Source organism: Acipenser ruthenus, chromosome 5 (assembly GCF_902713425.1).
Source record: "Acipenser ruthenus chromosome 5, fAciRut3.2 maternal haplotype, whole genome shotgun sequence".
Lineage (NCBI taxonomy): Eukaryota > Metazoa > Chordata > Actinopteri > Acipenseriformes > Acipenseridae > Acipenser > Acipenser ruthenus.
In genome coordinates, this window is record NC_081193.1 from 7,229,222 (window position 1) to 7,241,918 (window position 12,697).

General features: G+C 39.5%; 1 protein-coding gene across 1 annotated transcript in view; it reads left to right on the forward strand.

Annotated features, from left to right (window-relative positions):
• LOC117402752 (probable methyltransferase-like protein 24) overlaps positions 1–12,332 on the forward strand; it is a 34,197-nt gene extending 21,865 nt beyond the window's left edge. The window contains exon 5 of the mRNA XM_059023580.1: positions 10,140–12,332. Within this exon, the coding sequence (XP_058879563.1) occupies positions 10,140–10,460 (321 nt within the window). The 3' untranslated portion in view covers positions 10,461–12,332. The remainder of the gene's footprint in view (positions 1–10,139) is intronic.
• The last annotated feature ends 365 nt before the right edge of the window (positions 12,333–12,697 follow it).

The following is a 12,697-nucleotide window of genomic DNA, read 5'->3' on the forward strand; positions in this document are numbered from 1 at the left end:
TCCCTTCACTTAAAAATGTTTTGCCCCCAGAATGGTTATATGAGTTGTAATTATTTATCTAAAACTCATGAAATAATGTAATGCCACAAATTGGGCATTCATTTAAAAACACACCCAGGCATGGATAAATGAAATGCAGTGATTGGCTGAACAAGATCACATGAGCGTGCAGTAAGAATTGTCTTATGCACTGCTAGAGGTGAATCACCTTGAAGATCAATCAGTTTCCTTGGCTTGATTTTCTTTAAATTCTCAAAAGCTCGACAAGGCGATGGTTCCAATACATATTATTATTACTGAAAAATGAATTATTTGAAAGCAATGCTTATTTGCTTGAAATCTATCTAACTATTACACCGTGTAACAATTTTTTTTTTTTTTTTTTGTTCCTGGGTAGTAAGTGTTATTTCCTAATTGCTTATGCCTCAAAAGTATAGAAAATGGCTATATTCCCCACAAACTTTGCTTTTGTGACCAGGACAGTGATATTTTGAAATTTACCTATTTTCCAGAACATTCCAGATAGATTCAGTGCTGAGTAAACTTGGAGTAACTCCTAGAACTTTCTAGAACTTTCTAGAACTTTCCAGTAATATAAATAGTAGTATAAATACAGGGGCCTTAAGCCCACCAGTTCAGTTTAGTTCCAGCTGCCTAAGTGGATACATATCTGCATTTTTCTGAGATGGCATCAAGAGGCTGCAAGCATCCGGCGGACGTATTTTGCTATGTCTGCGGCCAATTTATCAAGACAAGACCGAAAAAGTACTCCGTAGAAGAATCTGCTAAGATGTGTGAGGCCTACAAGGCATATTTTGGCATGCCTGTCGGGGATCAAGACAAACCCTGGGCACCTCATTTCACCTGCGAGCACTGCAAAAAAACTCTGGAAGGTAAGATGGACAATTGTTGCTCGGAATTTTATGTCATAAATTTTGTTAAAATTTTTTAAATTGTAAAAGTTTTTAATTTTAAAATGTTTTACAATTTTCAATGTTATTGAAAAAATAATATGAAAAATGTTGCGAGAATCTCTTACACATTAGTCATGGGTGAAATAAATGTATTTTTGTAGGATGGTACAGACGGGAAAAGAGAGCCATGAAGTTCGCTATCCCAAGAATTTGGCGGGAACCCACTGACCACTCAAGCAACTGCTACTTCTGCATGGTGGACCCTTCCAAATGTCGGACTGGCAAGAATGCACCTGCTATCACGTATCCGGACCTTCCTTCATCCATCGCCCCGGTGCCACACTGCCATGAGCTCCCCGTACCCACTCCTCCGGAGAGAGAGCAGCCGTCTTTAGAAGAGAGCAGCAAGTCAGAGAGCGAGGAAGACGTTGTAGATCCAGATGACAATTTCAGAGGTGGAGCTGAGGAGAGAAACCCATACTACCCCAACAAAAAAGACCTCAACGACTTGATTATAGATCTTGGTCTCACCAAGTCCAATGCCGAGCTTTTGACGTCTAGGCTCAAGCAGTGGAACTTGTTGGATGAAAGTGTGCAAGTCGCAGATCAGAGGAAGCTTCACCAACCTTTTTCCAGCTTCTTCACCCGTCAAGATGGGCTCTGCTTCTGCCACAATGTGACCAGTCTGTTCGAGGCAATCGGAATCTCCTGTAACCAGAATGAGTGGCGCCTCTTCATTGACAGCTCATCCAGGAGCCTCAAAGCCGTGCTGCTCCATAATGGTAACAAGTACCCGTCTCTTCCCCTGGCTCACTCGGTGCACCTCAAAGAGGATTACAACAGCATCAAGACCTTGCTGGACGCCTTGAAGTATGATGAGTACGGCTGGGAGGTCATAGGAGACTTCAAAATGGTGGCATTCCTGATGGGTCTCCAAGGTGGTTTTACCAAGTTTCCCTGCTATCTTTGCCTTTGGGACAGCAGGGACACCAAGGCGCACTACCACAGGTGGGACTGGCCACAGCGGACCGAGTTCTCTGTGGGGAGGAACAACGTCAAGTGGGAGCCACTGGTGGACCCCCGGAAGGTGCTGATGCCACCACTGCACATCAAATTGGGCCTTATGAAACAATTTGTCAGAGCTCTAGATAAGGAGTCGGCAGCCTTCAAGTACCTTCAAGACTTCTTCCCTAAGCTGTCTGAGGCAAAGGTCAAAGCCGGTGTCTTCGTCGGACCACAGATAAAGAAGATCCTGGAGTGCAATGAATTCCCCAAGAAGCTCACTAGTAAGGAGAAAGCGGCTTGGAACAGCTTTGTCGCAGTGGTTCGGGGCTTACAGGGCAATCACAAGGCCGAAAACTATGTGGAGCTGGTTGAGACTCTGGTGAAGAACTACGGCACAATGGGCTGTAGGATGTCCCTCAAAGTCCATATCCTTGATGCTCATCTTGATAAATTCAAGGAGAACATGGGAGCGTACTCGGAGGAGCAAGGCGAGCACTTCCACCAGGATATACTAGACTTTGAACGCCGCTACCAAGGACAGTATAACGAGAACATGATGGGAGACTACATTTGGGGGCTGATTCGTGAAAGTGATTTACAGTATAATCGTAAATCTCGAAAAACTACTCACTTCTAAATCTTTTGTAGTCATTTTTGTATTACTTTAGTATAGCTACATGTTAATTTGGATTCATATGTTGTTTTTTTCTGACTTTATGTGAACGAAAAGACACAAATTCGCCCGTTTTCTCATTGGAAATAGGTACATTTCAAAATATCACTGTCCTGGTCACAAAAGCAAAGTTCGTGGGGAATAATAGCCATTTTCTATACTTTTGAGGCATAAGCAATTAGGAAATAACACTTACTACCCAGGAACAAAAATTGTGTTACATAGTGATTTAAATTTAAACTTGTTACATAGTGATTTAAACTAAAAAATATTGGTGGTTTACATAAGGGGGAGGCACCTACCCAATTAGGTAATTTTGAGTGCTAATATTCTGTTTGCCGTTCACATAAATGTGACCTTAAATTGTGCCTGTGGTATTATTAATCATGGTTAAATGTGTTTGGATCTGACAGCACTGAAACGGCCATTATATTAATCAAGATAGCTCAGTCATTTGTCATGTGTCCACTACCAGGATAACTGACACTATGTCAATCATAAGCTAAAACCTGCTGTCCACACTACACTGGTAATGTACAGTAGCCTGGCTGTGATAGCCTGCTAATAGCATTTAGATTACCCAGAGTAACCCAGCCAAAGTGCTTATTTCCAGTAGGGTCCTGGCTTTCTCCCATTTAACATTTGTCTGGAATTACATTTATTATCTACAGTGTTTTTTGGGTTTTTTTAATGGGTTAAAAAAAGATCACTCTACTAAACATATTGACATGCCATGCATTTAAAACATAATTATAATTATGTGCCCTTGATGATTTAATCAGAGAATAAAATATTGCTTTGTTTTCAATTGTTTTTTAAATGGAAGACTGACTGACCGACTGTTTCCCCAGTGATAAACACATAAACAACAAAATAGTTATGAATATTGCTTAAAGGCTGAACAAGCAGGTTCTCACATGTTAGGAGTATAACTTGTATAATGTTTAGGAAAATTGTATTCTATATGGACTGTGTTATATATTCGGTGTGCAGGTTTATTCTAGATATCCAGACATTAATATAGGCTTCAGTGAATTACAAGCTTAGTATTGCATCAAGGTTAAAATGAATAGGCTTTTAGTTTGAAAACAAACAAATACCAATTGCTGTCTCTAGGTTTGCAACAAAGGCAATCTTCTGTTTTTATTGAATCTCTGGATTTAGGGGATCTGGTTTATTCTACAGGAGTGATGATAAGCCAGCGCAGGTGTAGTGTAATGTTTTGTTGAGACGAGGGAAGCTGCTCTATTTTGAGACGACAGTGCATTCTGTTTGTTCTGTGTACAATCTTACCAAAATACCTTGCCTTTTGATAAGTTATAAGCAGTGATAAGCTGCCTACAAACCTACTATTATAATTGCAGTGTATATAGCTTCTAAAAACATACCATTTATTTAGTCATACATATGTTTTGGGAGTGTACAGTGTATTGTGCTACCATTGCCCTCTATTATAGAAGTAATTAATCTACAGTACAATGTTGTTTCGCTTTGCTTCAAAATAAAATGGCAGTGCTTCTAAACCATCCTCATGCGGTATACAGACTTTCCACAGTGAAAAATGCTTCTGGGGGGGGAAATGTATATTTGTATATTGGGAGAGCAACTTCATGACATCATATCAGATAAATAACATGGCTGCTCTTTTCTGTGTACTAACATACCATGTGAGGGTGAGTTAAAAACACTGTCATTTTATTCTGAAGTAAAGCGAAGAGATCTACAGTGCCTTGCATAAGTATTCACTTGCCTTGGACTTTTCCACATTTTGTAGTGTTACAACCTGGAATTAAAATGGATTTAATTGGGATTTTTACCATTTGATTTACACAACATACTTAACACTTTGAAGGTGCAAAATATTTTTTATTGTGACACAAAAGTTAATTAAACAAAAAAAAGACATTTGTTGGTTGCATAAGTATTCACCCCACTGAGTCAATACTTGGTAGAAGCACCTTTGGCAGCAATTACAGCTGTGAGTCTTTTTGGGTAAGTCTCTACCAGCTTTGCACATCTGGATCCTGCAATTTTTGCCCATTCTTCTTGGCAAAATTGCTCAAGCTCTGTCAAGTTGGATGGGGACCGTTGGTGAACAGCAATTTTCAAGTCTTGCCACAGATTCTCAATCGGATTGAGGTCTGGGCTTTGACTGGGCCATTCTAAGACATTCAGGTTCTTGTTTTTAAACCACTCCAGTGTAGCTTTGGCTGTGTGTTTAGGGTCATTGTCCTGCTGGAAGGTGAACCTCCGCCCCAGTCCCAGGTCTCTTGCAGACTGAAACAGGTTTTCCTCTAGAATTTCCCTGTATTTGGCTCCATCCATCTTGCCCTCAGTCCTGACCAGTTTCCCAGTCCCTGCCGATGAAAAGCATCCCCATAACATGATGCTGCCACCACCATGCTTCACCGTGGGGATGGTGTTCTCAGGGTGATGAGCAGTGTTGGCTTTGCACCACATATAGCATTTTGCGCTAAGGCCAAAAAGTTCAGTTTTGGTCTCATCAGACCAGAGAACCTTTTTCCACATGTTTGCTGTGTCTCCCACATGCCTTTTGGCAAAATCCAAACGGGATTTGATATGGATTTTTTTTCAGCAATGGCTTTCTTCTCACCACTCTTCCATAAAGCCCAGCTTTGTGGAGCGTCCAGGTTATAGTTGTCCCACGGACGGTTTCTCCAATCTCAGAAGTGGATCTCTCCAGCTCCTTCAGAGTTACCATTGGCATCTTGGTTGTTTCTCTGACTAATGCCCTCCTTACCTGGTCACTGAGTTTTGGTGGACGGCCTTCTCTAGGCAGAGTCGCGGTTGTGCCATATTCTTTCCATTTTTTAATAATGGATTTAACGGTGCTCCGGGGGATGTTCAAAGTTTGGGATATTTTTTTATAACCCAACCCTGATTGGTGCTTCTCCGGAACTTTATCCCGGACTTGTTTTGATAGCTCCTTGGTCTTCATGATGCAGTTTGTTTAGTTATGCTCTCTAACAAACACTGGGGCCTTCCAGAAACAGGTGTATTTAATCTGAGATCATGTGACACTTTAATTGCACACAGGTGAACTCCATTCAGCTAATTATGTGACTTCTGAAGGCAATTGGTTGCACCAGAGCTTATTTAGGGGTGTCACAGCAAAGGGGGTGAATACTTATGCATTCAAGACTTTTCAGTTTTTTATTTGTAAATAATTTTGAAAAATATGTAGATTTTTTTCCCCACTTCAACATTATGGACTATTTTGTGTAGATCAGTGACAAAAAATCCTAATTAAATCCATTTTAATTCCAGGTTGTAACACTACAAAATGTGGAAAAGTCCAAGGGGGGTGAATACTTATGCAAGGCACTGTACACATGGATTTCCTTTTGAAAATTAACGACATTTATATAGGGATCAAATTACTTCTTCTTTAAAGATAAATTTTATTTATAAATTCAAGGCACAATCATGGGCTATGCGTTTGCGTCAAACTATACATTCATATATGGGATATTGGGGAAAACATATATCAATGACACTGCCTCTGTTTTGTTTTGAAAAAAATATATTGATGATATGTTATTAATATGGATGGCATCTGAGACTGATCTATTTTTGTTTAGAGATTACAGGTAGTGGACAAAAAAATTGGTAAATGAGGGACACCAAGTATATTGAGAGCAAGGGCTTCCACACAGGTGTGGCTCATGCGTTAATTAAGCAAATAACATTCCAGCATGCTCAGAGTCATGTATAAAAATGCTGGACAGGCCTGGTTGCCTATAATTATGGCTAGCATGGCTGCAAGAGGAGACCTCAGTGACTTTGGAAGAGGGGTGATTGTTGGGGCGCGTTTGGCAGGAGCTTCAGTGACCAAGACAGCTCAACTTGCTGATGTTTCGCGAGCAATGGTATCTAAGGTGATGTCGGCATGGAACTCCGAGGGAAAGACATCGTCAGCAAAGGGCAACAGTGGGCGGAAGCATACTCCAGGATCGTGATATCCGTGCATTAATTCGAAGTGCAAGGCAAAACAGGCGAGCAACTGCAGATCAATTGACTGCAAATTTCAACCTGAGGCGTGAGCAAACAGTTTCATCAAAAACGGTCCGCCGAGAACTCCACAGAGCGGGATACCATAGTGGCCCAACACCCTATTAAGTGACTTTACATTGGTGTTTCCATTTCTTTGTCCACTACCTGTAGATAAACAATACCAATCTAAACTTAAAATTTACTATGGAATATAGCCAGACTAGGATACATTTAGATTTGTTAATTTCAGTAGTGAACGAACGTAGTGGAAACTATGAAGAGTAATGATTCGACTACACAAAGACTAACGTTTGTCACAGAGTATAATTATATCTCCATTGACATTAAAAAATAGCCTTGAATCTTCAGGTGTGCCAGAAAAAAAATATTGTGTGTGAAAACATGGATTGCGATTTTTGATCAAATATATCAGTGGTGACCTTTTTGAGAGGTGAAGGTACATGCTGTACTGAACACAGCTGTAGAAATGAATGGGACTGTAATAAGCTGTTTTAACATTTAATCATCAATTTATTATATTAAAAATTATATTTTGGATACCAACAATTTTGTCAGATTTTGTGATGTCAAAAATAGAATTCTGGAATTCCAAAATAGAATTTTGGAAATCAAAACCCAGGATTCAATGCAAATCTGTAGGATGCACTTACTCCTCATCTAGTCTCCAGCCAGAATGAGATCCAGGGGCCTGCAGTCAGTGCTGATTTACAGGCTCCCCTTAACGGATTCTGCACGGTGCTCTGCCTTGGCAGGCAACAGCTGGGTTTCCTACAGGCCAGTGATATATGATGAAAATACATCCCCCTTTTCCCTTTTGTTTAAATCTAGTGCCTGCTGTCTGGCCTGCGGAGCCGGTAATTGGAGACAAACGCAAATGAAAGAGCATAGCAAAAAACCAAAAAGAATAAAGAAGGAGAATAAGGTATCAAACAATAATAAGGATCAAACACGCCCACACTGTACACCCTCAGTCTCACTACAAAGCTCTCCATTAAAACATGTTGCCTGATAAATGCACTCCTTTCCTCTTCAGTTCCTCGCCCTCATTGTTTTAAGCACCTAATTAGAAGAAGGGAGTGAGCTGGCTCCAGAGGTATGATATGGGTTATTATCAGAAGATATTTGTAGGAGGTCTCTGAGCGTGCAGACTATTTTGGAAAGAGACCCTTGTACAGCGAGTGTTTCAGTACTTTAAACCAACACCTGGATATACAAATGTGAATGCACTGGGTACTTTACCGTGTCTATTTAACTGAAGTTTGTGTGGTCTATTGCATGACTTGTTTACTGAGGAACAGATATCTTCTTAAATTGCTGGCAGCTCAAAGAGTCTATTCTGGCAAGACTAAAGACATGTGCAAACAATTGGAACACAATACAATCCAGCTGCCAATGGCTTTATGTACACTTGAAACAGCAGATTCATTTCTTCAGGGTTATTAAAGATGGCTGGAATGGTGTAAGTCCACTGCTAGGGAGTTAACGTAACATTAAGATTTCAAACTAGTGGGATTCAATTCAGCCCTTTGGCTTACCATTCAGGTGAGCTAGTGATAAAGCTTCACTCCCAGCCCCTGGTTAGTAGATATCTGTCTTTTTTGTTTTTGTCAGGCAAGCAGCTGTGTATGAAAAGTAAGAGACTTGATTGTTCAGTGGGCGCACAGAGCACCTGGATGATCTCTAGCAGGGTTCTGTTATTATTTCCCAGGATAGCACAACCAAATGGAAATAATTTCATTTCAAGCAGGGTCTAGCTGGGTGCAGTGCTGCCATCCGTGCAGCTAACTGGCACAGACAAAGACACATCAAGGTTAGCAGACTTGCCCAAAATCATTTAGTAGCTGAGCTACGATTCATACCCAGATTCAAAACGTCTCCTGTGATAACAACCCCTGGCATAAATAAACCAATTTGAGAAAAATTGAGTTAGTTTGATTGAAAAGAGTATTAGTACGAATGATAAAAAGCTTACTCATTCTGAAGTATTGAGATGTCAGCAAGTGTCACAAATATACTGTCATAAATATAGCTAGACAGACTGTTGAATTGTGCATAGCATTTATCTTTGTAATTAGGGAAACTAGTATTTTTGGCAGTATTAAAGGGTATTTTTCATATGATGCCAAATTTCTTTCTTTCATTACAGGGTAAATAGAGTCAAGGGCAAACTTTTGATGAGAGGGGCGTAATTTAGAAAAAAAGTATTTTTTAAATAAATACGTTTTATTTGGCAATGCTGGTAAACACATTTCCATACGCACACAGAAGATTTCCATTCTTAACTGCAGGACCAAAAAAAAAATCTAAACTAAATAACAACAACAATAACAATAATAATAATAATAATAATAATAATAATAATAATAATAATAATAATAATAATAATAATAATAATAACTGGATTCTCAGTCTCTCACTTGCTCTCCGCTTCACAGCGCTGTTTCAAAATGATTACGCCAAAGAATATGTTCTTGTGTGAGTATATATTTTTATTACACATTTCTTTTCATATTGTAGTGATCTCGGTTAACCCAGGCAGGCACATCACACAAGCTGAGACAATCCACACACGAGCGGGTGCGAACCCGGGACCTCTTCCACTAAAGCACAGCGCCGATACCGCTGTACAAAAGTGTTGGGTTTATGTCTGTATGTGTGATTACGTACACGCTACAATATAAAGCTACAGATTTTCTTTTTTTTTTTTTTTTTTTCCCCCAAAATAGGCAGTGTTAATCACGGGTATGTCAAACTGTATAACATAGCAAGTGTAGTAATAAAATATGTCTTTAAAAAAATAGTCTGCCCAAGTTGTCGTTAGTTTAGACTTGACTGTAGAAAGCGTTCAATAACGCCTAATTATCAACAGCATTTTGCTGTCGTTCACTCTTATGAATAGCAGGTTGACGCTCAGGACCGATGAAAACTTTATGCTAATGAGGTAATCGTTAACCTTTCTCTCAATTCGTTAAAAACATACCTTCATAGACGAAAATCGCTGGGGCTTAACGACGCATCTGAATGATCTCTTATGAATCTCTTATGAATAGCAACTTGCGTTAACCCTTTATGCATACACCCCACAAACATTTTGTTTAGGACACAACATCTGCTAAAGCTGCTTGCAAAAAAAAAACAAGTAAATAAAAAAACAAACAATTTTTAATCAATTGATTTTAATTGCTTACAGGCGTTCTAATTGAGCAATTGATTAATAAAGGTACACAACTTAAAAATATATTTGAGGTCTAAAGAGGACCTTTCTTTAACCTTTTCCTGACATTAATAATACTGGAGCTTTAATCAAAGAGTCCAACAACCAATAGTCCAGAAGAGTTTCATGAACTTCCCCCAGAAAATAGCAGCGTTTCATTTTCCAAGATTCTTATTGACCTAGTGCCCTGGGATGCTTGTTCATGAAGAATCCAAGTATAAATTGGGTTGTTATGGTACATTCACAGGCATATAAAACACTTCAATGACACATTTGCTTGCTTTCTTTCCTTTCTCAGATCGACGTTCTCAAGGCCGACATGGAGAGTGCGGAGTGGAAGATCCTAGAGAACCTGGTTCTGGAGAACGTCATCGATAAGATCGGGCAGCTGCTGTTTGAAGTGCATCTGCACTGGCCCGGGTTCGAGGTGAGCGGGGACGACAGCACGGTCGTGCGGTACTGGTACAGCCTCCTGAAGGAGCTGGAGCACAGCCACTTCCGCCTCTTCCACAGCCACAGGGATGACAGCAAACCCCAAGTGTTCCTGCAGAAGAACCTCCTCAACGCCAGCAGCAGCTACACCCTCAGCTGGGTAAACACCAAGTGGAGGCACCAGTAAGATTGTCCAGGGCAGACAAAGGGGTGGTTGAACCTGGCCTCCAATGAGGCAGGAAAGGGAGCCAATTTCACTTCTTCTTGTGACTCATCCTTGAAGCAGGAGTGTATTGGGAGAATGTTCTTTTAGGAAGAGCCCTTTGTGTCTATCAATAAAATTCAAGCATGGAAAAAGCCTTGAAGTCACATCTTAATGAAGAGCAGACTGCAGCCTTGACCAAGCTCCACATTTTGCTGTTTTTCTGCAACGACCTTCCTTTGAAGTTACCTTACATCGATTTCAGTGAAGCCAACAGGCAGCAAATGTTGCAGATGTCTATTCAGCCTGGCATTGGAATTCATGTGACTAGTAAAGCTGCGCTTCGCATCCAGCTCAGCATGTGTGTGTGCAAGCAGCACGGTTCCCTTGATGGAATCATTCTTAAAAATGAAACCTGCTTGCAATAATGCGATGCGGCAGGGGGCATTAGTTTGAAGTAGCGTGTCTCATCTGCAGAGTCCGTGGAGCAAGTCCAGAAAGCATAGCACATCATCCCCGCTTCTGAGAGAGAGTAATCTGGAAGACATTAGGGTACCAATTCAATTTTCATCTACAGAACAGTATACTTCACACTCCCACTGGAGCGGAACTTGGAGATGCCACACAGGCTATACATTTCAGGAAAGCAAACACTATAAAAGAGTTGTCAAATGAATAATCTTGATTATAAGCAGCAGTATTTGGTGAATTCTGTGTAGTGAAAGTTTGAATGCCAACAGAATGCAGATGAATGAGGCACACATGAGCAGTATGTACTATGTGACTGACGTTTTGCTACAATATTGTAGAAAACTTGAATGGAAGTACCACAGAGTAGGCTATGTACTCAAATATAATGTGCAGTTATGGCCCAAAAGTTTAGCATCACCTGCAATTCTATGATTTAGACAATATTTTTTTTTTTGTTTAAAGGTATATAAATATTTAGATATTTTATTATTATTATTATTATTATTATTATTATTTATTTCTTAGGAGACGCCGTTATCCAGGGCGACTTACAATCGAAAGCAAATACATTTCAAGTATCACAGTACAAGTAATAATACAATTAAGAGCAAGTTAAATACAATGTTTTATTTAACATCATGTAATCAAAGAAACTACAAAATGATAATTGCAAAAGTCTACCAGAAGCCATAATAGTAGTACAGTATTTCATGTTAGATTTCAAAATGTCACGATTTTTGTTTGTTTTTCGTTAAGTATATAGAAAACTACAAAGCGGTATGTAATTCAATGTTAGTGTGACATTATTCAGCAGGTTTTATTCAACGTTACGATGCAAAATTTGTTAATTCTATATGGTGATGCAAAACTTTTGACAAGAGCTGTGCACAGGCTCACCCAAAAGCCTTGAAAGGGGTTGCCAATATGTTTGAAGCAAATAAACCTCTTTACTCTTTTACTGATTGTACACTGAATGCCCATTCACTGCCAGGTCAGCTCTGTTTAGCTAGGTTTGAAATCAGCCTTCCTTCATGCTTCTCCATTCACTCAGCTTCACAGCTAACTATGCAGCACAGGCATTAAATGCAAAGACGTATTATTTCCAATAAAATATTAATACCAGTCATTCGATGGAATAGTCTGTATGTTTTGTCTTTATTAATAGGTTAATAAAAAATAAAAAAAATAAAAAATCATCATGAACCATTTACTGCGTGGCTGTGACAGCATCTGGTTAGCCTCCTGGAGTTTCCACAACACACTGCCAAAGAATGAGTGAACGTTTCACTCCTCAGGCCTAGACAACACATTCTCTTTGCCTTTGAACGATAAAATGTAAAGTGGTCCTTTGTGATTATTAAATTGTTTTTCCCTGCTCAATTTCTTGATTAAAAAAAAACAAACAAAAAAAAAAACAAAACAAAACAAAACAAAAAAAACCTCTTAACACTGAGGGTTTTTTTCAGTTCTCATGGCAACCTCAAATTTAATTAAAAAAGCTTTTGATGTAGAAAGGGAAGCCATCATGCAGGCTGAGCATTACAAAACATTCCACCACATTCAGACCCCCTTGCATTACACTGAAACTGAAATGTTTCAGCACTGCAGACTTCTAGTAAAACAGATCTACTCTCAACAGGATAGGCAGCTAAAATCAGTTTTTGGTACAATAATTACTTCATGTTTTTAATGAGTTCCCCAGTGGTAAATGTGTTAATTTAGCAACTGTTTTACTGCAACTGCAACACTCT